Source organism: Diceros bicornis, chromosome 27, assembly GCF_020826845.1.
Source record: "Diceros bicornis minor isolate mBicDic1 chromosome 27, mDicBic1.mat.cur, whole genome shotgun sequence".
NCBI lineage: Eukaryota > Metazoa > Chordata > Mammalia > Perissodactyla > Rhinocerotidae > Diceros > Diceros bicornis.
The window spans coordinates 44,806,230-44,828,446 of record NC_080766.1 but is presented as its reverse complement, the minus strand read 5'-3'; the positions used below and the strand labels follow the sequence as shown (position 1 = coordinate 44,828,446).

The window sequence follows — 22,217 nt, the reverse complement described above, 5'->3', positions numbered from 1 at the left end:
CCTCAGGGTCGCCCTGTGAACTGAGCAGCGCCCCCAGTCTGGGCCAGTGCCGGCCCCCTCCTCCCTGAGGTCCCCACCAAGCCCCAGGGTTTTCAGCGGGCTCCAGGCTGCCCAAGAACAGGGGCCCGAGACCCTCCAGGGGACGTCCCGTGCTGCCCAAGGCAACCGAAATGAATGGTCATGAGGCAGGAAGTGGGGACGCACGACAGCCGTGGCGTCGGCAGGGTTCGGGCCCAATTGGCAGACCCGTGGGAGATGAGTGGGGTCCGGAAGCAGTGGGCCCCAGCGGAACCTTCAGGGTTGAGAGCCGCCCAGAGGGAGCAGCTTTTCAGGAGCTGAAGGCAGAGGACAGCGCCCGGTCCTTCCAAACCACAGGGAGGAAACCACAAGAATGTGGCCACAGTGCCCCTGTGCTCTGAGCTCAGGGGCACGGTTCACACCTCGACCAGGTTTCCGAGGCCGGCCTTAGAGACGGGGCCCACCCGTCACCATTACCTTTCTGAGTTCTCTCGGCCAGAGCAGCACGAGGCGCAGAGGTCGCTCCCCTCGCTAGGGTGACATTCTCTGCAGGGGACTCTAGGCCAGCACCAGGCTGCCGGGGCGGTCACCATCCTGTGGCTTCCCCTGAATACTCGCCCAGGGTCCCGTGGCCAACACACGGCAGAGCTGGGGGCCAGGTGTGTTCACCTGTAGCCACCCCCTCCCACCTCTGTCACTGCCTCATAGCTAGAGGGACCTTCCATCCTCTCCCGTAGTCTGAGCGCGGCCTCCACGTGCGTAGCCAGCCAGCAACGGCCAGGGCCCCGTGGTCCTGAGGGCACTCAGTAAATGTGGATTTGCTCTTCATTTGCGGTGCAAACCTGTCTCCTTCCCCCAGAAGGGGCTAGTTGTTACCAGGGATGGCAGATCAGGTGCCTGGGCAGGAGGCGGCCTGCTGGGGTCCTTAAGCCAGAGACCCTCTCCTGACCCCACAGTGCCAGCACCCAGCCCCCTCGGGGACTGTCCAGGACCTGACAGCAGCTGCCTGCCTTTCCCCAGGCCTCGCTCAGTCTGCCTCGCTCAGACAGCCACCAGACGGACGGCCCAACGTGGGCTCCCTGTGCACGCAGACCCCGCGGGAAGCAGCTCCTGCCTGCCCACACTCAGGTCTTGCTCACGTGGTCCCACGTTAGATTCCAAATCAAAATGCCGAGCAGGAGTGTCCCGGGTGGGGAGCTGGCCGTGCCTGGCCTGCAGGGGCGACGTGGCAGAGCCTGTCCTGAGATGGCCACAAACTGACCGGTGGTGGCTCCACCTCGGGACCTTGGAGCCAGCGCAGAGGCACCAGAAGGACCATCTTCACGCAGCTGTGACAACATATCTGGGGTGAAAAGGAAGTCATCCTTCCAAAAACAGGGAGGCACTCTGGCCGGCCTGATGCGTTAACATTCGACCAAGCCTGAGACGACTAACTCAGCACGAACCCGGGGACTCCTCGGCCCCTCATAGGGGCGGGGGGCAGGTGCTTGTGAGCCCTGACCCGAGCTGACCCTGTGGATACGAGGGCTCAGGGAATGAGGGCACCGTCCTGACACCCACCCCAGTGGAGGGGCGCCAGCCCATCCTGTCTGTGCCTGGGAAACGCCCTGGGCGGCAGTTCCCGCATCCTCGTCACCCAGACATGTCCTGCAGGGCAAACGGGAGGTGACAGAAGCTCTCGAGGGCCCCACGCCCAGCAAGAGGGACATCCACCCATCGGAGGTGCCCATTCTCAACCCCCTGAGCTCAGTGACGTGATTCCAAACTCGTTTGCTCTGCGGACAAGGGAGCAGCAGCAAGGACAGCTGGTCACACGTAACAACACCTGAAACCTCCTGAACTTTCTAGAAACTGCCCCCCAGGCAGGAGGAGGCTTCCCCGCAGAACAGTCCTCTCCACCAGGGGACGGCACTGGCTCTCACATGGCTGGTCGGGGAGAGCCCGTGAGTGTTCCCGTGCCCAGACGGCCATTCGAGCCCTTCCTGGTCCCACCTGGCCTCCTCCACTCCCGCGTGCTGACGACCAATGCCCAGCACAGCCGCTGGCCTGTGCCCCTAAACACTGCCCGCCACGACCTCATGCAGGGGACCGGTGACGCGCTCTGGCCTAACTCATGAGCCTTTCATAAAACCCTCATTCAAAAGTCCCTCCATCCGCCCATTTGGGAAGCGTTTATTGGGCACTTGCTGTATGCTGGCAGAGCATTAGGCACCAGGGGCTCCAACTCCACCCTGGGGGGAGGATGGCAGCTGGGGCACGGATGCCCAGGGCACCAGGCAGGGGACAGGCTGGTGCCGGAGCAGAGGGTGCAGGTGCTGGGTCGGGGTGGGTGGGGTCTGCCTGGCAGGGAAGAGGCGGAGGGAGAAGCACGTGCAACCTCAAAAGGGGGTTTCAAACCTGGGGACAGGCCGGCCCCAGTGCCCCCTGGGCCACCACCCATCGTCCCTTCCCAGGCCACAGAGAGGCCGACACAGAGGTCAAGGTGGGACCAGGAGGGGCCTGCAGCCTCTTCCATCCAGGTCAGACTAGGGACCAGCCAAGGAAGCCCCTCCCGGTGTCCCCAGGACGAGGGCCATGACGGAGGCCGAGGAGCCTGGAGGAGGATGAGGGCAGGAGAGAGAGCCTAAGGGGAGGAGAGGAGTGCCGTGGCTTCTGAGCCGACTCCTGGGGTGCAGCTTCACTAGCGTTGGACCTCAGGGTGAGTGTGTGTGTGAGCACGTGTACATGTGTGATGGGCACGTGTACATGAGCGTGCTGGGGTGGGAGGGTGTGAGGACACTACAGACAGTGGCGTGACGGGTGTGGTGGGCACAGCGGGCAGTCCACAGCCCTGCACACGTGCAGTCACCACTGTGTGGACATTCCACAGGCACAGTCGCCCAAGAGGAGCTGGCTGCCTGCTCCCCACCTGCAGGTGACATTATTTATGGGGGTGCACCGTTGCCTCCCACGAAGGCAGGCTGCTGGGCCTTGGGGTGTGGAGAAACCTTAAAGGCCCCCTGACACCGCCGTCCATCCGGTGGCTGACTCCTGGGAGCCGGCAGGAGTGCGGGGCCCGTACAAGGAAGGCACCTTGCACGTGCCTTTGGTCACCTTGGAGCAAAGATGTGACTTGATGATCACCCAGCGCCCCTCATAGCCCTCATGGGCAGAAATCGGAGGAAGGGCCTGCAGGACCCCCAAACGGAGGCGGAAGTCCTCGAATCAATGAGGAGCGTGATGAGCCCGATAGAGGAGAATCCAGCTTCTCATTCCGAGCGATTCTCAAATTTGCTAACGGCAGACTATTCTCACCTTTAAGGAGCGGGGGTCTGGCAGACGCGGACAGGGAGCTGGGGCGGCCCCACACAGCCTTGCGCTCAGGAAGGAGGACGAGGAGGCAGTGAGTGCTCAGCAAACATTCCTCGGCCCCGCCACCTCCTGCCTCCCGAGCTGCATCAGGGGCTGCGTGACAGAGCGGGACAAACGGGAGTGTGGGGGTGCGTCATCTGACCGAGGCCCCAAAGACAGTCATCAGATGGGGGAGGGCCTACTGACCGCGTGGAACTGTCTGCTGCACCAGCCAGAGGTCGGGATTGTCTGTCACTGCAGCGCCGCCCCCTGCTCTCATCCGCACTGGACTCCCCACGTCCTGGGTGCTGGGCCTTGCCTCCTCTCCCCTCCCAGTTACCACCAGCCCCCAGATGCCAGGATCAACCCACCTCTGACCTGGCGGCCCTGCTTTGGGTCCAGCCGTTGCTCCCTGGGATCCAAGGCACAGACCCCGAATCCACGGGGCTCCCTGAACGTCGGCAGCGGGGTCCCCTCACGAGGGGCACCGAGCATACGGCACACGATTTAAAATTTCGGTAAGGACGAAACAGGCACCTACGTGAGGGCTGTAGACACTTCCCAGGATGAAGTCCAGTCTCACTCAGAGCCCATCTGTCCGTCTGTCCTCCAGGAGGTAAAGGGTGCCGAGTGGGACAGGCACAGGCACCAGTTAACCCGACACAGAGCAGGAGCCAGTGTAGACGCCACTCAGGAACCGCAGGGAGGGGCCCATCTTGCAGCTAGGGGTGGACGTGGGCTGGGGGTGGATGCACGTTGGGGTAGACGTGGGCTAGGGGTAGATGTGGGCTGGGGGTGGATGCCGGCTGGGGGTGGACGGGGGCTGGGGATGGACGCAGGCTGGGGTGGACAGGGGCTGGAGGTGGATGCGGGGGGGTGGATGCAGGCTAGGGGTGGACAAAGGCTGGGGTGGACGCTGGCTGGGGGTGGACGCAGCCTGGGGGTGGACACCAACTCGGGGTGGACACGGATGAGAAGCACAGATGGGCCACTGGCAGCAGTGCCCTTCCTGCCCTTCCAGGTAAAAGGCTAGAACATGTGGCAGGACGGATGGACCCGGGGCTGGGGAGTGTCCACACGTGGTGCACACAACTTCCAGCCGAGGCCCTGGCTCCCCTTGCTCCCCGCCACCACACGGCCTCCTGCCTCCCCCAGCCCTCGGGGCCCCGCGAGTGTGGCTCCTTCCTTCCTTGCGTCCTGCACCGCTGTCTCTTGGTGGCCAGCCTGAGGGCAGCTGGCCTTCTCCATGCAGCCTTCCCTGCCCACTCCCCACTGCGGTCCCAGAAGGTTCCGGAGAGCGGGAGGAGTGGGCCCACACGATCGCAGAGCCCCGGGAATGCCAGCCCCACGGGTGTAATCCCGTTGCTGGGATACGGGCGAAAAAGAAACGCAGTCCCCCGGATTAGTGTCTAGACATGCGACCTTTCCCCTCCTTCCCCAGATATAATTGGGACCCAGATGGTCCAGCGTCATGAGCTGATAGCACCACTGAAGGGGGAAGTTGTTTGCGGTGCCTCGTGGGGACATTCCTGCAGCAAGAGCGCCATCACTACCTGCTCCTGCGCTGCCACGTGAGCCAGGCCCGGGGCGGCGAGCAGAGCCCGGCCGTGCACGCACAAAGGGGCTTTCATCCGCGGGACTTCACGTCTTCAATTAGCGATGAAAGAATCTGAGATCATGGCCTCCCGGTGCCCCTGGCCCCCTCGGGGGGGTGTTCCATTAACTCTGTGCTGCCCACAGCCCTGCAGGCCGGGCAGGCGCTGCTCCCGGGGCCAGGCCAGGGACCCCACCAGGTGCTCGGTGTCCGCCGGGGTCCCTCCATCGCCTCCTGCCTCGGGGGCCGGCATGAGACTCGAGTGGAGCCCGGGGGTCTCGTGAGGCTCCTGGTGCGCGTGAGAACCTCTCGCCAGCACGTGGCCTGAGAACTGTGCTCTTTACATCCAATTTCATTTTTCTACAGAAGCTGATCTTTTATTCTTATTTTTGCCCATAAAAGCATCTAAACGACTCACCGTCTGAATCAGAACCGCTTGGGCCCAGCCCCCAGGCCACATGACAGATTAAATGACCCTTATTTGAGACGGTTCCCAGGGTGACCTGCGGGGAGGGGCACTGCAGGTGAGGGGAGAGGGCGTCTCACTCCCTAGTCTATTTCTCCTGGGGTCCTGTATTCTGTGGAGTTGCAAATACTGAGTCTGCCTGCCTGTTTAACTTGCATAACTTGACAAAATTAAATTGTTTTAAAAATCATGGAAATTGCACAATACAACCAGGTGGCCCCAGATCCCTTCCCTAAACAGTGCCCAGGGAAGGCTCTGGGAGGGTCTGCCCACCCGTCCTTCAGTACCAGCCTCTGACCTTTACCCGCGACATAGATCCGCTGAGAAACTCGTGCTTCGTGGAAACTCAAGTCCAGGCCAATTTGCGGCTGTGCTCCCTTCCCCAGGGCACAATCGGGGTGGAGGCGGCTGGCCCCAGCCTTGCACGGCCATGCAGCCGGCGGCCCCAAGAGAAAGCTTGCGCCCCATTGCCGGCAACCTCAAACTTCACGATCAACCACTGGTCCCAGGAATGGCGCAAGCCACCAAGGGCTGGCCCTATCCCCGTGCCACTCCCTGGGGGTCACAGGGCCCGGGCTCCAGCACCAGGCGCCAGAGTTCGGCCCTCCTGAACGTTCCAAATTCGGGTGATCTGGGTGTGTGTGTCCCAGGAGCCCCAGGACAGGGCCAGCTGTCTCCAGCTCGGTCCTGAGCTTTCTCTGACCTGCTGGTTGATGTAAGCACAAGAGAAAGTACACTTGGGGCACCTCAGTGTCCTCACATCTTTTATGTAAGAAGATAAAGTTGATCTGTCCCTGCAGCCTCGATACCTGCAAGGCTAAGGCAGGCGATTCCCTCGAGGATGACTCTCCGTCCAGCGCCCACCTGGGTGTCCGGGTAACCATGGCGCTGTTCACGGAGCATCGTCTGTGCTGGCGCCACAGGCACCAGGGACTCACAGGTCGGAGGTGATACTGGGGAAATCATGGCTGAGGGTGGGGAGACAGCGGGGGGGACCCCTGAGAGGTGAAGCCACCCTAAGGCCCCAGGAAGGAGCATGAGCCGCCACCCTGCAGCCGAGGGTGTGGAGGAGCCGAGAGGCGGGCAGCACCTGCTCCAGGGTCCAGGCCTGGCCAAGGCACGGAGTGTGGGGTTCTCTGGCAAGGCTGCAGCGCCCGCAGGGCTCCACCCAGAGCTCAGCATCCCCAGAGGCGAAGGGCCTGTTGGGGAGGGACCAGCCAAAGCCTGGTGGGGATCCTTTGTAGGATCCCATGATGAAGCCCTGACCCAGGAGCCTCTCCCACACCTTCACCTGCCACAAGGCAAACAGCCAGATGCCCCCCAGGCGTCGCCCCGTTGCCACCCAGGACCCAGGCCCTCCCGTCCTGGGCAGAGTTCCATCAGGGGCCCTGGCTCGGCCCCACAGCGGGTGAGACCACGGATGCTGGTGGGCTGGCGACCATGGGGTCGTGGGCGCGGCAGACGGCCCAGGGGGAGGCATGTGAGGAGGGCTACGCAAACGGACAGGTGAGCATCGCGGGTAAGGCGCCCTGAGGCCCGGCGAGCAGGCGCCTCTGATCACGGGTTGGAGACAAGGTGACCAGGCAAACGGGGTCCACACGGGAATCATTTAAAGCCCCCGGTGGCCGGGTGTGAGGTTCCCACGCACAGTGAAGGAATGGCACCTCGCAGGGAGAAGGAGGAAGCAGAGGGCGGCGCCTGAGACACAGCTGTGCCCAAGGCCATCAGGTCAGCATGGGAGCTGGCCCCTCGGTCAGGACACAGCCCCTCTGGAGCGCTGGGGGCTGGAGGATGCCAAGCAGACTGAGTGCTGATGGATGGCCTTCCTAGCGGTCGCTCCTTCACCCAGAACCATCATCTTTCAAGCTCAAGTTGGAAACCTCTGCAAGTTCCAGAGGCGGACAGGGTGACAGTGGCACCACAGTGTGAACGTCCTCGGTGCCGCTGAGAACTGAACACTGGGAAGTGGTTAAGACGGTGAATTCTATGTTCTGTGTATTTTTCCACAATAACGAAAAAATTTTTAAGGAAATTAAAGAATAAAAAAGCCCACGACACTTCAATTGTGCAACGTTCCTCAGGAACTGTGTTCTCCAGTGCGTGGCTCTGGGGGCGAGGGCGGGGACCCCACCCCACCAGGAGGACCGGGTCAGGCCTTCTGAACACAGGACCCATGAGCCACTGCAGAGCCCTCCGAACAACATTCTGGGTTCTGACCATCACCCATCCAGCTGTCCACGGAGATAACAGAACCGAAGAGGCCCGAACCAGCCTCCTGATTTACAGTTCCTTGGGGTCAAAGGTCAGGTCCCTGGCCAGTAAAGAGCTGGACATCAGGTCCCCGAATGCCCAGTCTTAAGCTGTTTCCTGTCGGCAGGTCTCACAATCACCGCACGGACACCAGAGAAACACTTAATCCACTTTTTCATAAAGAAAGTGGACGTGCAGACGATTTCTACAGCACTGTCTTGACTTACGCCGTGATTTTCCTTCCCGGCACGTCGGAGTTTCTCTTCTGTCTCTTCTACATGTTGTGGGCTTTTATTTACGGGACAGGGACACAAACAGGAACGGACTCGTCCCATCCTCCTCGGCTCCCGGCTCATGTGGGCTTTGGCCAAGTAAGCGATCCGCCAGGCAGGGCACAGGACTGACCGGCCACGCAGAGGCCACTGCGTGATGCCCAGGAAACAGGCCTGGGCGGCGGTGGAGGGTGGACAGAGCAGAGCCGGGCCGGGCGGGGAGATGGGGCGACAGCTGCTGCATGGGGAGGTGTGGGGACTTGAGAAGGCCACAGGCAGCGTCCGACACTCTCTCTCTCCCGCGACGGGATTCTCCTGGCCCCTCTCAGTGTCTCCTACAAAGCCGGCACCTCCCGTCGTGTCCTTGGATGTGACGCAGGCCGTGGGCCAGAGGTAGCACAGCTTTACCTGGGCTGACTGGACCGTGACAACTTACACAGAGGAGCTGGGGCCAGAGCACATTAAATCACGGCCTATGCATCGTCTTCACAGACACACACACCAGCTCCTAGACTGGTCAGAAAGTTCGCTAAAAGGCTGGAGGAAGCAGGAGTCAGCCTGTGCCAACTAAGAAAGAGCACACTGGCTGGCAGGAAGGCAGACACCACAGGAGCTGACGCGAGCGTCCTGGAGATGCTCAGACGGCCTGGGGAGGCAGTTGGCTGGGCGCCTGGGGGACCCTGAGCTCCACAAACTTCAGAGGCAGCGGGAGGACACGTGAGGCCCGGAGACGCAGGCACACATTAACAGACGTCGAGGGAAAGGACCGAGCACCTGGGGGGACCAGGTGACCCCAAGGCCCCAGCACATAGATGGGCCCACCCAGAAGGTAAGTTAAGAACCTGAAGAAAAGAAAATGGGACACCCAGAGCTTGGCAGAGACACGCCGAGAGACAGTCACAGCAACTGGGAGACGACGCGGCAGTGAGGTGCGGACCTCACCCTGTCTCTGAGCCCTCATCTTCCAGAAGTTCAGGCGCAGCAGGAGAAGAGAGGCTTGAGCCAGCCGGGGTGCTGGCGGTGCCAGGTCCCCAGACGTGCAGGCTCCCCTGTAGGAAGTGACGCCCCAAACACACGTTTGCTGAACTGCCAGCAGCCCCTCCTTGTCACTCAGACAAGCCTTTCAGTAAAAGCACATCAAGGAACCAGAAGCATTTCTGCGGAAAAGGAGGGTAAAGGTCAAAGGAGATGCTCCCCAATGTCTGAACTCACGCCCGAGAGCGTCCGTAACCCCGGGGAGGGTCACGTCGATTTCACTCGTCATCCGAAGGATGCTCACTCGTCACCTGAGAAACTGAGGCAAATAAAGAAACTGAGGCAGAGACTACTAGTCAGGGCAGGGTGGGCAGAACGAGACTGCTCTACTGGGTCCCAGTTGAGTGGGCAGTGTAGGCTGCAGCTTCAGAGTTTAACTATTAATTGTTTACTAACTAGTTAGGCTTCAAACACCAACTCAACCAGTATGTGGACCTGCTGAGCGTCAGGTCATAAGCTGGGCCTCAGCAGATGCCTGGGTGACCAGACTGCAAAGGAGGGACGGACGCCGCAGCCCAGGATCATCAGACCCTGCCCCAGGCCCCAGACTTCTGAATCTGAGCAGGAAATGCCACTCGTCCCCTCTCCCCACGACCCTGGGGAGGAGTGCACCCCCCGACAAGTCCCCTCACAAAGGACACAGCCCCCACTGCCCGTCCTCTGGCCAGGATGAGACCTGTCGTGCCGGGCCAGCCCTGGCTGCTCCTGACCCAAGACAGGCCTGCAGACCCCACGGGGGCGCAGGGAGGCCTGTCTGCTCCCGAGAGTCAGGGGATGGGAACTCTGTGCCCCAAGGTCCTGAGCTCAGCCCCCCAGCCCTCCCCTGCAGCCCGCTGCACTGCACTTAATTCCTTGCTGTCCATAGGGCACAAAGCCAGGCCAGACGTCTGGCCAGGCTGAGCTCTCAGCCACTCGCCCTGCCTGGACCTCTGCTGCTTTTGCTAAATGCGCGAGCTCTCAGAAAAGGTCCCCGTGCCAGAAAACAGGATAAAAATGTCCGATACATGGAATGCAAATGTCCAAAGATGGAATTTAAAAGTTCCTGGAGCCTGGCCTCACAGATGTGGCCAGTTTGGCCATTTTCACCAGTAAACCAAGTGCGGCCACCAAGTCCATGGGACAGCACGGCTCTCGGCATCCTGGATACCTGAAGCCCCACTGCAGCATTCTGGATAACCGAAGGCTCTCAGGCCCTCGTCCATCCAACAAGCACCAGCTGCTGACCACCGCCTGGCACACGGCCTTTCTTTGTGACCATCCTTCTACCACACGCGGTGGCACTGGCCGAATGGGCACTTTCTGGGAACCTGCTTTTGTACCATGTGCCTCATTCTCTAAATATAGAACAGAGCTGGTCTCTGTGTGACCTCGTGGACGATAACACACACCCGCCGCCCTGCGGAGGCCCGGCAGGCCCGGGGTCCCAGGAAAGCCCCCCACACAGCAGGTGTCTGACGCGAGCAGGCTGCACCTCACCTGCAGGGCCTGCCCAGGCACCTCAGATGTCCCACCGTCATTGACCAGCCCCCACTCATCTGCTCTCAGTCCACCGCCTCCCTCTCCGTTCAGGCTTCCCCCCGCTCCACGCTCACTGTGGCCGAGACGGCCCCCGGTCAGCTGCTCCCGAGTCCAGCCCGGCATGCGTGAGCCCCTCGCTGCCGCCCTGCGTATGTCCGGAGGTCCTGCTGGGGGCTGGAGAACAAGAGGCCCCCCTGAGCTCTGGAAGGTTCCCGAGGCCGGGGCCTGTCTCTAACTTCTCCCTGGACAGCCCATGGCCTAGGGATGCTAGAGGCACAGGACAGAGAAGGGCTGACCTCGGGGGCCCCAGGGATCAGGACGGACAGCCCAGGCAGGGGTCCTGCACAGCTGGAGAGACACTTCAGAGTTGTCCACACTGACATGAAGCAGTACTTCACAAGTGAGAGGCCCTCCTTCCTCGCAGCCCCACGATTCTACCCTTCCAGTGACCTCACGACACGCTGCAGGTGCTGTAACAAATTTCCATAAAGTTAGTGGCTTAAAACAGCACGCATTGGTTCTCTCTCAGCTCTGGAGATCAGAAGGCTAAAATCAAGGTGTCGGCAAGACTGCGTTCCTCTTGGAGGCCCCGGGAGAGTCCATTTCCTTGACGGTCCAGCTGCTAGAAGCTGCCGGCATTCCTTGGCTCCTGGCCCTTCGTGCATCTTCAAAGCCAGCAGCGCAGCATCTTCCAGTCTCCCGCTCTGGCCTCTGCTTCCATCATCTCGTCTCCTTTTTATGACTCTGACTCCCCTTCCTCCTCCATCCCTTACCATGACCCCAGGGTTACACGTGGGGCCCACCTGGGTAATCCAGGGTCACCTCTCTAGCCCGAGAGCCTTAATCGCATCTGTGGAGTGCTTTCTACCCTGTAAGGCAGCGTCCAGAGGGTCTGCGGATTCGGACGTGGACATTTGTGGGTGCTGTCACTCAGCCGACCACATATACCATGGGAATCAGGAGTATAAATGAGGGATTTTTTGTCCAGATCCTGAAATGTGGGGGCGTTGGGAGTCCGCAGTGCCAGCTCCCTGTCGGTCCTCTTGCTGGCAGGCGGAGCTGTTTTCCCATTGGGGCAGCAGAGCCACTGCCAGCCGGCTCTCCGTGAGGCCCTCGGGCTTCTGCACGTGCAGAGAGGGGCCGTCCACGTGGCGCCAGGCCAGGGTCGGAGTCAGCAGGGAGGGCGGCCCCGGTCTGTTTAAAATGTCGAAGATTCCCCACAGTGACGAGGAAGGTTGTGCTAGGATAGGTTCCGCCTAGGATGGGTGATTTCTTCTTTCTAGTTTCCAAACTTCCGGTGGCAATCTGAACCATTTTCACAATACACAGCTATGAATGATAAGCGGAGCACCACAGGCTCTGGGTCAGCTCTGGATGGGCCCGAGTCCTCGGGGGGTGGAGGCTCATTTTAGCCAGGAAACAGGAAGGTCGTGGCTGCCCCAAGGGGACTGGTGACCCTGGATCAGCATGGGTCCCCCCTGATGCCACGGGGAGACAAGGACAAGACGCCAGGACACAAGGCCATCAGAGGTCACTGCTGACACTGCCCACTGGAGTGGGCACTGTGATCCCACAGCCCTGGGGCCAGGAGAGGTGAGCAAGGTGACAGCTGGAACCTTGGGGGGGGGCAGGAGGGCCTGGAGCCCTGGAGGGGCATCTGGACTCAGTAAGGGCCTCCTCTCCTCAGAGGGGCCAAGAGGCTCGGGGAGCAGAGATAGTTCAGCGCCGGTGTGGACATGTTTGGAAGGCGAGGAGCCATTCCCCTGAAATAATAATTTACATTAGAGAAAGCCTCTCCTCGTTCCATCGTCAGGCTGGCTCCCCAGGGCACCTGCCCGCCTGGACCCAGAGCCCCTCCAGTCCTATCCTGGGGGAATCTCCTAGGGCACCTGCCTTTAAACACCCTCAGGCCACACATGAGGGGAGGAGGTGTTGGGGCCGGAGGCCCCTCAAGGGAGGTGCCTGGCTTCCCTGGGGAGGAGGCTGCAGCTGGGAAGCGGGAGGGGCCTCCACCCTCCTCGGTACCCAGGGACGGGTGGGGAGGACCCTGCAGGGGGGCACAGGGGGCGCATCAACGGCTTCCCTGCTTTCCAGTTGGAAGGCTGAGGTGACAGATGACAGAGAGGAAGTGAATGCTGTCCTCTGAGCTCTCCCCAGATGGCACCACAACGCGGACGGGGCCTCGATCCAGGAACTGGCCTGTCTACCAGAAAGAACACGAGGCCCGACATTCTCGGGGGTCTCCTGACAGCCTCGTAGAATCTCAGCAGGAGATTTCTTTTTTTTTTTTTTAATTTTTAATTTTTTGTGTGTGAGGAAGATCAGCCCTGAACTAAAATCCATGCTAATCCTCCTCTTTTTGCTGAGGAAGACCGGCTCTGAGCTAACATCTATTGCCAATCCTCCTCCTTCCCGCCCCCCCCGCCCAAAGCCCCAGTAGATAGTTGTATGTCATAGCTGCACATCCTTCTAGTTGCTATATGTGGGACGCGGCCTCAGCAAGGCCCGAGAAGCGGTGCGTCGGTGCACGCCCGGGATCCGAACCCGGGCCGTCAGCGGGAGATTTCTTCAAAATCACAGCAGCCCCATAACAAAATCCAACAAGCAGAGGCCCGTCAGTGCTCCCTGGATCCCTCCAACGGGACGTGGTGGGCGTGACCATGCTGCAGCATGGCCGAGAGCACTGGAGGACCTGGGCAGTGGGGGATGTGGACCGCTCTGTTGGATACAAATAACTGTTTCAGTAGGCACAGCCCGTGGCCAAGCAAGAAACACACCAACCACGTTCCAGTCACATGGGCCCACGTCCTGCTCGTGGTGCACACCTAGCCCTCCTTCTAGGCCCGGCCCTGACGGCTGGGTCAGAGCCATCCCCATCACGGTGTCCCCAGAGCCTAGTGAGGGGTTCTCGGGACACACCCCAGGAAGCTGCTGTGCACTGTGTGTTCTCTGCTGGAATTCCTCTTCTACCCCACAGCGCCCACTGTGCTATCACGCCCACGAGTAGCCTCTGTCCTCCTCATTTCGGATCAGAGAGCGAGGCACAGAGAGGGTGAGTAACCCGCCCATTGTCACACAGTGCTCAGGGGCAAAGCTAGAATTAAAATCTGGAGCCTGGGCTCTCAACCATCAGAGCAGACAGTGTCCCACCCATGAACACAAAAGGGACGGCTACATGTTGGCAGGGCTGCCTGCCAGCTGTAAAATTCCACCATTAAACAACTCCATCATTATTTTCTGCAAGGACTCATCCCAATTCCACACCCACAAGGGCAGAGTAAAGAAGATAACAGCTAACAGGTAGTGCGTGGCCCTCCCTGCACGTGCAGTGCTTATCAGCGTTGCACACCTCGGCTCACGGAACCCTCACTACCCCTGATCATCCCTGCGACACGATGAGCCCCAGGCGGTAGGCTCCCCAAGTCTGCTCCTCACTCCAGTGCCCCGCCTCTGAAGGAAGAGTCCATAAAAATGATAGAAGAAACAACTCCATGCTTTAAGAAATATCATATCCCCGATTAAAGACCAACCACAAACTAGAAAAATATGCTAAATATGCCCCCAAGAGCTGACACCACAGACAGAAAAGTGAGGAGGAAACAGAGATGGACATCAGAGGCCAAGAGGAACACCAGGGCCAATAACTCCTTAGAACATTCACGCTCACTAGCCACGGAAAACTCACAGAACAGAACACTGAAGTGGTACTTTTCCACACAGTCAGGCGCCACATCATGATGCGTGGGTTGATGATGGGCCCTGTATGTGACGGTGGTCCCCCTGAGATCAGTACCATAGAGCCCAGGTGTGTAGGAGGCTGTGCCGTCGAGGTTTGTGTAAGTCACTCTGTGATGTTCCCACTTCAACGACATCACCTAATGAAGTGTCTCACAGAACGCGTCCCCGTCGTTAAGCGGCAAGTGACTGCATCAAATTAGCAAGATTTTTGAAGTGACAGGGCCCAGCCCTGGCGGTTTGGGCTGGAAAGCTGCTTGTAAATTAACGTTGCCCACCTGGAGGGATGCCCTCCCGCTCCCGAAGGTCCCCAAACACAGCCCCCCACACTCAGCCCCAACACTGGCCAAGGGCCTCCCAAGACAAGCAACGTGAGAACACGAAGGGCTAAATGGACCTGGACCCCATGGTGGACACACTTCAACTCCTGGGAGATGACAGTCTGCATTGCCCTCCTCGCCCTCACTCATCACCTGGGCCCCTCCCCGGAGACCCACCGCTGTCCACCTTCCTGTCTTTCAGGGCACGCAGGCTGCCTTGCACAGAAGGTGCCCAAAAACGCACCTAGGAAAGAGGAAGTGGATGAAGAGGGCAGGAGGCTGAGCTCACCCGAGGGACCCAGCAGGGCGACCAGTCTCACTACCCATCGCTTCCCAGCCTGGACCAGCCAGGGGTGAAAGTAAGGCCTTCCAAGGTTCTCCACTAATGCCGGCCCCCAACCCCTGGCCCCTGACCCCAGCAGCCTCTTCAGTCTTAGCTTGGAAGACATCAGACACTGGCTCCATGGGGTCAGCTGGCTGGTCCAGGACAGGGGGCCTCAGGGGAAGGTAGGGCCACCTGAGACAGTCTCCTTCCTCCCCCAGGCCCACCCTGCATCAGGTCCACCGGGTGGGCTGGGTCTATGCTGGCCGGGCAGCTCCCTGAGGGTCCTGGGACATCACGCCCCCCGCTCCTGCCCCCTGCATGCCCCTGTCCTCTCTGAGGGCACAGGGCAGGGCCCCACACTTTCCACCTGGCACTGTCAGCAGCAGCAGCAGCCACGTAAATTGCACGATTCCTCCCAAGATGAGGTCCCTGGTTGTCTGAACAGAAACATAGAAGAAAGGCCTCCTTCATCTTGGAGGCCGGGGGGCATCTGGGTCCAGGTCCCACAGAGGTGCATCCAGCCCAGCTCCTGAGCAGCTGAATGGGCTGCTCTTAGCCTTTCCCGTTCCCAGGACGGGAGAAGCTCGCCGTGCACAGCAGGCGCCAAGACGCAGCCAGCCGGCCGCTGAGACGCCTCCCAGCCTGCTTCCACGTCAGGCCAAGCCACCCCAGGACAGAAGGGGGTCTCTCAGCTCTCTGTGCCGGCAGGTTCTCTGCAGACAGAGGAGACCCAGCTGCCAAATCTGGTACCGTCTGAAGATTTCTAAACTTGAATTCAAAACAGAGGAGGCCTAACCATGGCTAATTCTGAATTGACTCAAAAAAACAGTGAGAAAATGTAAAAAGGAGTACTTCCAGCCAAAATTAATGAATGATTGAATGAACGAAAAAATAAATAAATAGCACATGATATCTGCCAACTTTCAGTCCCGGCTCCACCAAAACCAATCCATCAATCGACAGCACGTGGTCCCTGCAGTTTAGATCCAGGCTCTGCCACTATGACCCACCACCAAGCCCTCTCAGGGCCCAGCCCACCACCTTCCAGCCCTGTCCTCAAGCCTTTGGCTCTGGTCTCGTGTCCTTTCGGAGGAAAACACCCTATAAAGATCGAACCTGACCCACGGCCAGCGTCTGGGCCAGCTGGAGCCGGCACTGGCTGGTGCCCACTGCAGATCCTCCTGGTCTTCCAGAAACCAAAGGTGGCTGAAAGCCCCAACAGCCACCCCTGCTCAGCGCTGGGTGTCCCTGCCCCGTCCTGCCTCATCACAGGGGATCAGCCCAGGAGTGACCCCATCCGCCAGCATGAAATTCCAGGAAGATGTATGGGCCTGTGAATAGGTTCTCCTTTCTGGGGCTCTCGCTGGAGACAGCCAGGAAGGCCATGCTGGGGCTTGCCTGTGCTGGAGGAAGTGGGGAGTCAGGACCCGATCCTGCAGGCGCGGCGGGCGGAGCACAGACACTGCCCTGCAGCCTCCAAATTTCGTCTGACTCAGCGCATCCCTGATCAAAAGCTCCTGCTGACAGCTGTTCTGCAGTGGCCTAGAGCCGCCTATCTAAGGCGTTACCCTGTCGGCCAGCCGGCATGGCTCCTCCAGCCCCTGCCCGCTGGGAGCTTCCTGTCTCCCTGAGCCATACAGGGGACGGTGGGAGCAGACAGTGTGCGCTGCAGAGATACAATGTGTGGTACGGAGACAGCTTGTATGGCGTGAGGATACAATGTATGGCATAAACATACAATGTACATCGTGTACAGTGTGTGGTCTAAATGGCTTTACAAAACGACCACCTGCTGCTCACAGCACCCCGGAAAAAGGAGCTATTCCTGCCCCAGGTTAGGGGAAGGAAATGAGGCAGCGAGGGGAGGTGGGGCGGCGGGGTCAGGCACAGCTGCCGCGGGCCCTCTGCTGCCTCAGGGGGGCCCAGGCCTGCGCCGACCACCCCAGGGGAGGGGGAGAGGGCTCGGGGGCCGTCATTCTTAGGAAGGGGCCAGGCCTGGCAGAGGGCTAGTCCCAGACCCTAAACCATCAGGCTGGGAGGCCATGGGGCCAGAGAAGCCACAGGACTGGCTCCGGGCAGGGCTGTGGAGGCCCCAGAGCACATTGTAGGCACCCCCACCCTCCCAACAGTTCTCATTGTCTTTCTGGGCCATTGCTGTCAACATGTACCAAATCTAATTACCTTACAAGCGTGCCAAACATCTGTATTAATTTTCCCAATATTTTACCCTTCCCCTCTCACCAGCCAGCCCTGGTGGTCTAGCAATTAAGATCCACGCTCTCACCACCACGGCCCAAGTTCGTTTCCAGTCAGAGAACCACATCACCCATCTGTCGGTTGTCATAATGTGACGGCTACATGTTGCTGTGATGCTGAAAACTATGGCCCCAGTATTTCAAATACCAGCAGGGTCACCCACGATGGACAGGTTTCAGCGGAGCTTCCAGACTAGACAGAGTAGGAAGGAGAACCTGGCCATCTACTTCCAAAAAAATTGGCTATGAAAACCCTATGAGCAGCAGCAGAGCACTGTGCCAGAAGGTGAGAGAATGGCACACAAAGACCAGGCAGGGCTCTGCTCTGCTGTGCACAGGGTCGCTGGGAGTTGGAATCGACTTGACAGGACTAACAACCACCACCACCAACAGCACCAAGTTCCTGGGAGCTTTACGAGTCAGGTCCTGTGATGTCCACCTGAAGACATCGGCCAGTTGGTGCTTAGCCAGCTGTGCTCTTGGGAGAGGGGCCCCCGCTGCGTGGCACTTCGTCTGGTTCTCTCACAGATAACAATTAACCCAGAGCCTCCGAGGCTAAGGTCGTGATGAGAGTGTGACATCTGTGATCAGCCCTCCCAGGCACCTGGGTAGCCGCACCTTGACAAGGGCTACAGCCAGGCCTGTGCTGTGGGGCAACGGCCAACCCACTGCGGACAGAGCCCAGCCTGTGGGCTGCTCGTGAGCCACAGCTCCAGCTTGCCCCATGCCACCTCTCACCTGATCCCTGAGTGCAGGGGGAACCAGCCCCCGGTCCTGGAGGCCCCCCTCAGCTGACTGGCCCTTCCCAGCAGCCCTCAGGCCACGAGGGAGAGGAGGCTCTCTGGACATGGAATTGGAGACTGGGTTTTGCCCCATCCCATCACTCACCAGCTGTGAGGTTCTGGGGAGCCCAAGGCCTTGCCCGGAAAGTGCCAGGGTGAACCAGGGTCTCCAACATGTGCTCCATCGCTGGGCCCTGGAGGGGGTCAGTGCCCTGACCCCGGCAGCATGGAGAGTCTGATGGAGCCCCTTCTGGGGGTGGGTGGACAGCACCTTCTTGAGAAGCAGCCAGGCCACCCCTAACCCTGGACGGACAGCTGAGCAGTGGGGGCGTCATGGGGACGCCTCCCTCAGGGCTGCACCTGGGCTGTGGCTTCCCCTCCCAGCCCGGCCCCAAAGGTCTGCCCTCTGTGGTCCTGGAGCTGTCCTCGGGACAGGGCAGTTACCCACAGCAGAGGACAGGGGCCGGACGCCACACAGGCCCCTCCAGCACTCCCAGGGTCCCAGAGAACCCGACCTTCTCGATAATCCGGATGAAGAAAGAGCAAGGCACTTTTGGTGGAGAGAAAGTGAGTGTGTGAGTGTGCATGTGTGCATGCATGTGCATGGGTGTGTGCACATTTACACCTCTGCACGTGTATCTGCAGGTGAAGCAAGCAGGGTGGTGAGCAGGGCTCCCTGCCCCGTGCACTCTGGATGGAGTCAGGCTCGCTCCTTCTAGGTTTCTTGCACAGGATCCCCCCACTTCTCCTTCCTTGAAGAGAAAACAGGAGTACCCTGAAAAACAAGTTTTGCTGAAATTCAAAACTATCTTCCCAGGTCCTGCATCTGAAGACTCCCCAGCGGGTGAGCCTGGGCAACAGCTTCATTCGGAAACAGGCCTGCCCGGGACAGGAGCGTTCCCATCAGCTCAGGTCCAGTGTCACCCATGCATGACCCCAGGATGGCAGATGCCCACGCACACTGGAACCCAGGGTCCTGGCTGTGTCGTGTTCGAGCCCACTCCTGGGGGCCCACCGAGGGAAGGCAAGCTGAGGGGCAGGGACCCCGGTGCTCAGCCGTGGTGGCAGAGAGACCCGACCCGAAGCCACTTGGGCTTTGTGCCAACTGAAGGACAGTGGGAAGTCCTAGTGAGAGAGGGGGCGGGATGCTCAGGGCGGGGGGGGGGGGGGGGATGATGCGGGAGCTGACAGAGCCGGACACCGAGGTCACATGTGGGAGAGGCCAGAGACAAGATGACGCGGAGACCAGGCTCCTGGCGTGGCTGTCCACCTGACACAGTCCTTTCTCAGCCTTGACTCTGAAGCCCTGACTCACAAACACTTCCTACCGGGCCAAGGCCCTTCAGCACATGTGCATCCACAGACCCCCAGCAGCACTGAGCCCCCTGGGTTGTAAAGACCGCTCAGCCCACGGCACCACCACATGTCTGGGTAGCAGAGAAATGCACAGAATGCCATTGACAAGCATCAGAATCACAGCAACCAATCCTTAAACAAAACAGCAACGGACTTTTTTCTGAGGTTTGTTTTTTTTTGGTCAGGTGCAACACAGAGATACGGAAAGATACATCATTTTTGGTCACAAAAAATGTGCAAATCAGCAAGCTGAGCCTCAAGCCTTTGATTCCCAAGGGTGATTTTTAAGGGTTTCTAGAACAAATTGAGTACCTGCTAAGTCAGGATTTCACACACATTACCTCTTCTCCAATAACACCTAGAGAGAGCAACTTTTATCCCTTTTCAAGGGGACTTGGTCCCGGCCAGGAACAGAATCCAACTTCTCCCTGTGCAGAGGGAGGGGCGGGTGGGCAGCACACAGCCCCGCTGAGCCCGCTTCCTGCTTTAGCCTCCAGGGTACAGAGAGCCGCATTCCATCAGGCACCTCGGAAGGGGCCCTCCTTCCCACAGGACCTGACGCTGTGGCTAGCCCCCACTGTGGCCACTTGGTGGGAGGGAAGATAAAACACACACCATTTTGCGAACTGGAAGTCTGCGTTAACTTGAACACCTCCTCTCAGATCTCGAAATTGCTTCTCACAGAAGCTCTCTGACACCACATTTCATATTCTCCCCTCTGAGGCTGATGGACATTATTACCCCTAACTCCCTGAAGACAAAGTTTCCAGAGCCGGGCACTCCAGTGTCTACCTGTGTCTTGGTTACACAACTATCAGAGGGGCTCCAGGCTTCCCCATTCCTGCACATGCAGCCCCATCTGGGTCTGGGCCCTGTTGGCATCGCTGTCCCCAGTGCAGCTGTCTGAGGGGCCAGCCCCTGAAGCCACAATTACGGCCCAAAGTGGCCCTGGGCGGTCAGCAAGAACCCACGGGACCACAGACCTGTGTAAGGACAAACAGCTCTCCCAATACGCCCTGGAGTTGACACCAATAAATGTGGAATTATCTGCTATCCAGCAAACAGGTGCTTCTCAGCAGATCTACTTATAAGGTAGTTACTTCTTAAAAAGTCTATGCTGCTATTTAACCCGGTGACTAAGCCGATTGGAAACAATGAAACAAATTACTATTTCTCTCCCCAGAATGAGTTCCCTCCAGTCAGGTCCCTCCTTCCTGCCAGCTGGGCAGCAGGTGTGTTGCTCCGTGATGACCACGGTCAACATTCTCCTGCTCTCATTCTGAGGAGAGGGCTGCCTGGGAAGAGCGTCCCCGTCCCAGCACAGCCTTCCATTTCTACCTGCGATAAAACCCCGGACACGGGGCACGGGCTCCCCTGGGGTCTGGCGTCCCCCGCGCCACCTCCTCCCGGGCCTTTGTTGGGCCTGTTGGGAAGAGGCGTTGGCCGGCCGCGTGGTTAGGCACAGGGTCCCAGAAGCTGGTGGCAAAGGACGTTTCAGCGCGGCTGGAGCGCGTTCCTGCGGCACAGTCTGCGGTCCACGCGGGAAACCGGCGGTGCCGGCCCAACAACCGACTTCTCCGCATTGTTCTCGGGCGGCTGCGCTCTGCGCTCGGCCGCATCAAAGGGGACCGCGCGCAACCTGACACCGCGGCGGGCGCGGGGACGGAGGCCTGGCGGCCGGGGCAGCGCACAAAGACTGGCCCTGGGGGAACCGGGCAGTTCTGCCTCAACAGGTTGGAAACTCAACGACGACGCTCCGCACTGCAGCGTCTACTCCGGAGACCTGCCGGAACCCGCGCGCGGTCACTCCGGGGCCGGGAGGCACGACCTACTGCGGCCGCTCAGGCGCTGGGAGAGACGAGGCCAGTGACGGCGACACAGGCCCGGTGGGAAGGCGGCGAGTGGTCCAGCGTCTCCGGAACCACCGTGCGTGGAGCAGCCGCCACCACGACCGCAGCCCCGGCCCCTCGCTGGTCCTCGGCCGGCAGCTCAGTCTGCCGAGCGCACCAACTTCCCCGCGGAGTCGCCGAAGTTTGCTCACGACGCGAGGGACTTGGGGCGCGGACGCCCCGCACTACCCCCAGCCCAGCCCGCTCCCGGGTCCCGCGGCGGCCGAGATGGCGGGAACCCCCGTAGCCGGAAAATGAACGGCCGGAGCGGGACCCTCGGGACGAACGGCCCCCGCCCGACCCCGTCCCCCCACCGCCCGCCGGCCACCTGCGCGCGTGGGCCGAGCCGGGGCCGCCTCCTGGGACCGAAACCGAGATGGGCTAGGGGTGATGAGGCCGCCGCCCCGCTGGGGCCGGCCCGACACCCGCACGAGGTGCGGCCGAAGGCGGGCGGGCCTGGCGCGCCAACTTACGCGTCCCCCGCGGGTCTTACCTGGCTCCGCGGAGGCCGCGCGGATCCCGAGCAGCAGGACCAGGGGGGCGAGCACGTCCAGGAGGCGCCGCCACCGCGGCCGCAGCCAGAGCCACCTGCGGGCGACAGGCCACCGGTTAGGGCGCCGCGCGCGTCCCCCGCCCGCCCGTCCCTGCAACCCCGCGCCCCCGGCCGCCCGCCCCTCGGCTCGCACCTCGGCGCCATCTCGGCCGGCCGGACCGTCTGCGCCGCGGATGCTGCGCCCTCAGCAGCGGTGCGCCCGCTCGGCCCGCCGCGTTCCGGCCGCCGCCGGGGACAGGGAGGGGGCGGGCAGGGGGCGGGGCGATGGGGCGGGGGCCGGCAGGGAGCGGGGGCGCGGGGAAGGACCGCCCGGGAAGGGCAGGGGGCGGGGCGCAGAGGGCGAGGGGAGGAAACTGGCCGCCAGAGACCGGCAGGGGGCGGGGCGCACGCCGGGGGGCTCGGGCACCGACAGCCGCGGGGCGGGGACCGGGCGGTGGGCGGGGCAGGGCGGGACCCTGGGACAAGCCCCGCGCAGAGGGGGTGCGGACCGGCTCCCGGTGACCTGCCGCTGGTCGGCAG

At 60.8% G+C, this 22,217-nt stretch overlaps 1 protein-coding gene across 3 annotated transcripts in view; it reads right to left on the bottom strand.

Moving 5' to 3' along the window:
- The window catches only part of COL18A1 (collagen type XVIII alpha 1 chain), a 108,831-nt gene extending 86,896 nt beyond the window's left edge, over positions 1-21,935 (bottom strand). For 2 of the 3 annotated variants that reach the window (XM_058523283.1, XM_058523284.1), the window contains exons 1-2: positions 21,832-21,935; positions 21,639-21,733 (exon numbers count right to left, since the gene is read on the bottom strand). In XM_058523283.1, coding sequence (XP_058379266.1) covers positions 21,639-21,733; positions 21,832-21,842 — 106 coding nt within the window. In that variant the 5' untranslated portion in view covers positions 21,843-21,935. Of the gene's footprint in view, positions 1-21,638; positions 21,734-21,831 lie in introns of those variants that run through there. The other variant, XM_058523285.1, reaches the window with a different exon arrangement.
- Positions 21,936-22,217: the final 282 nt, after the last annotated feature.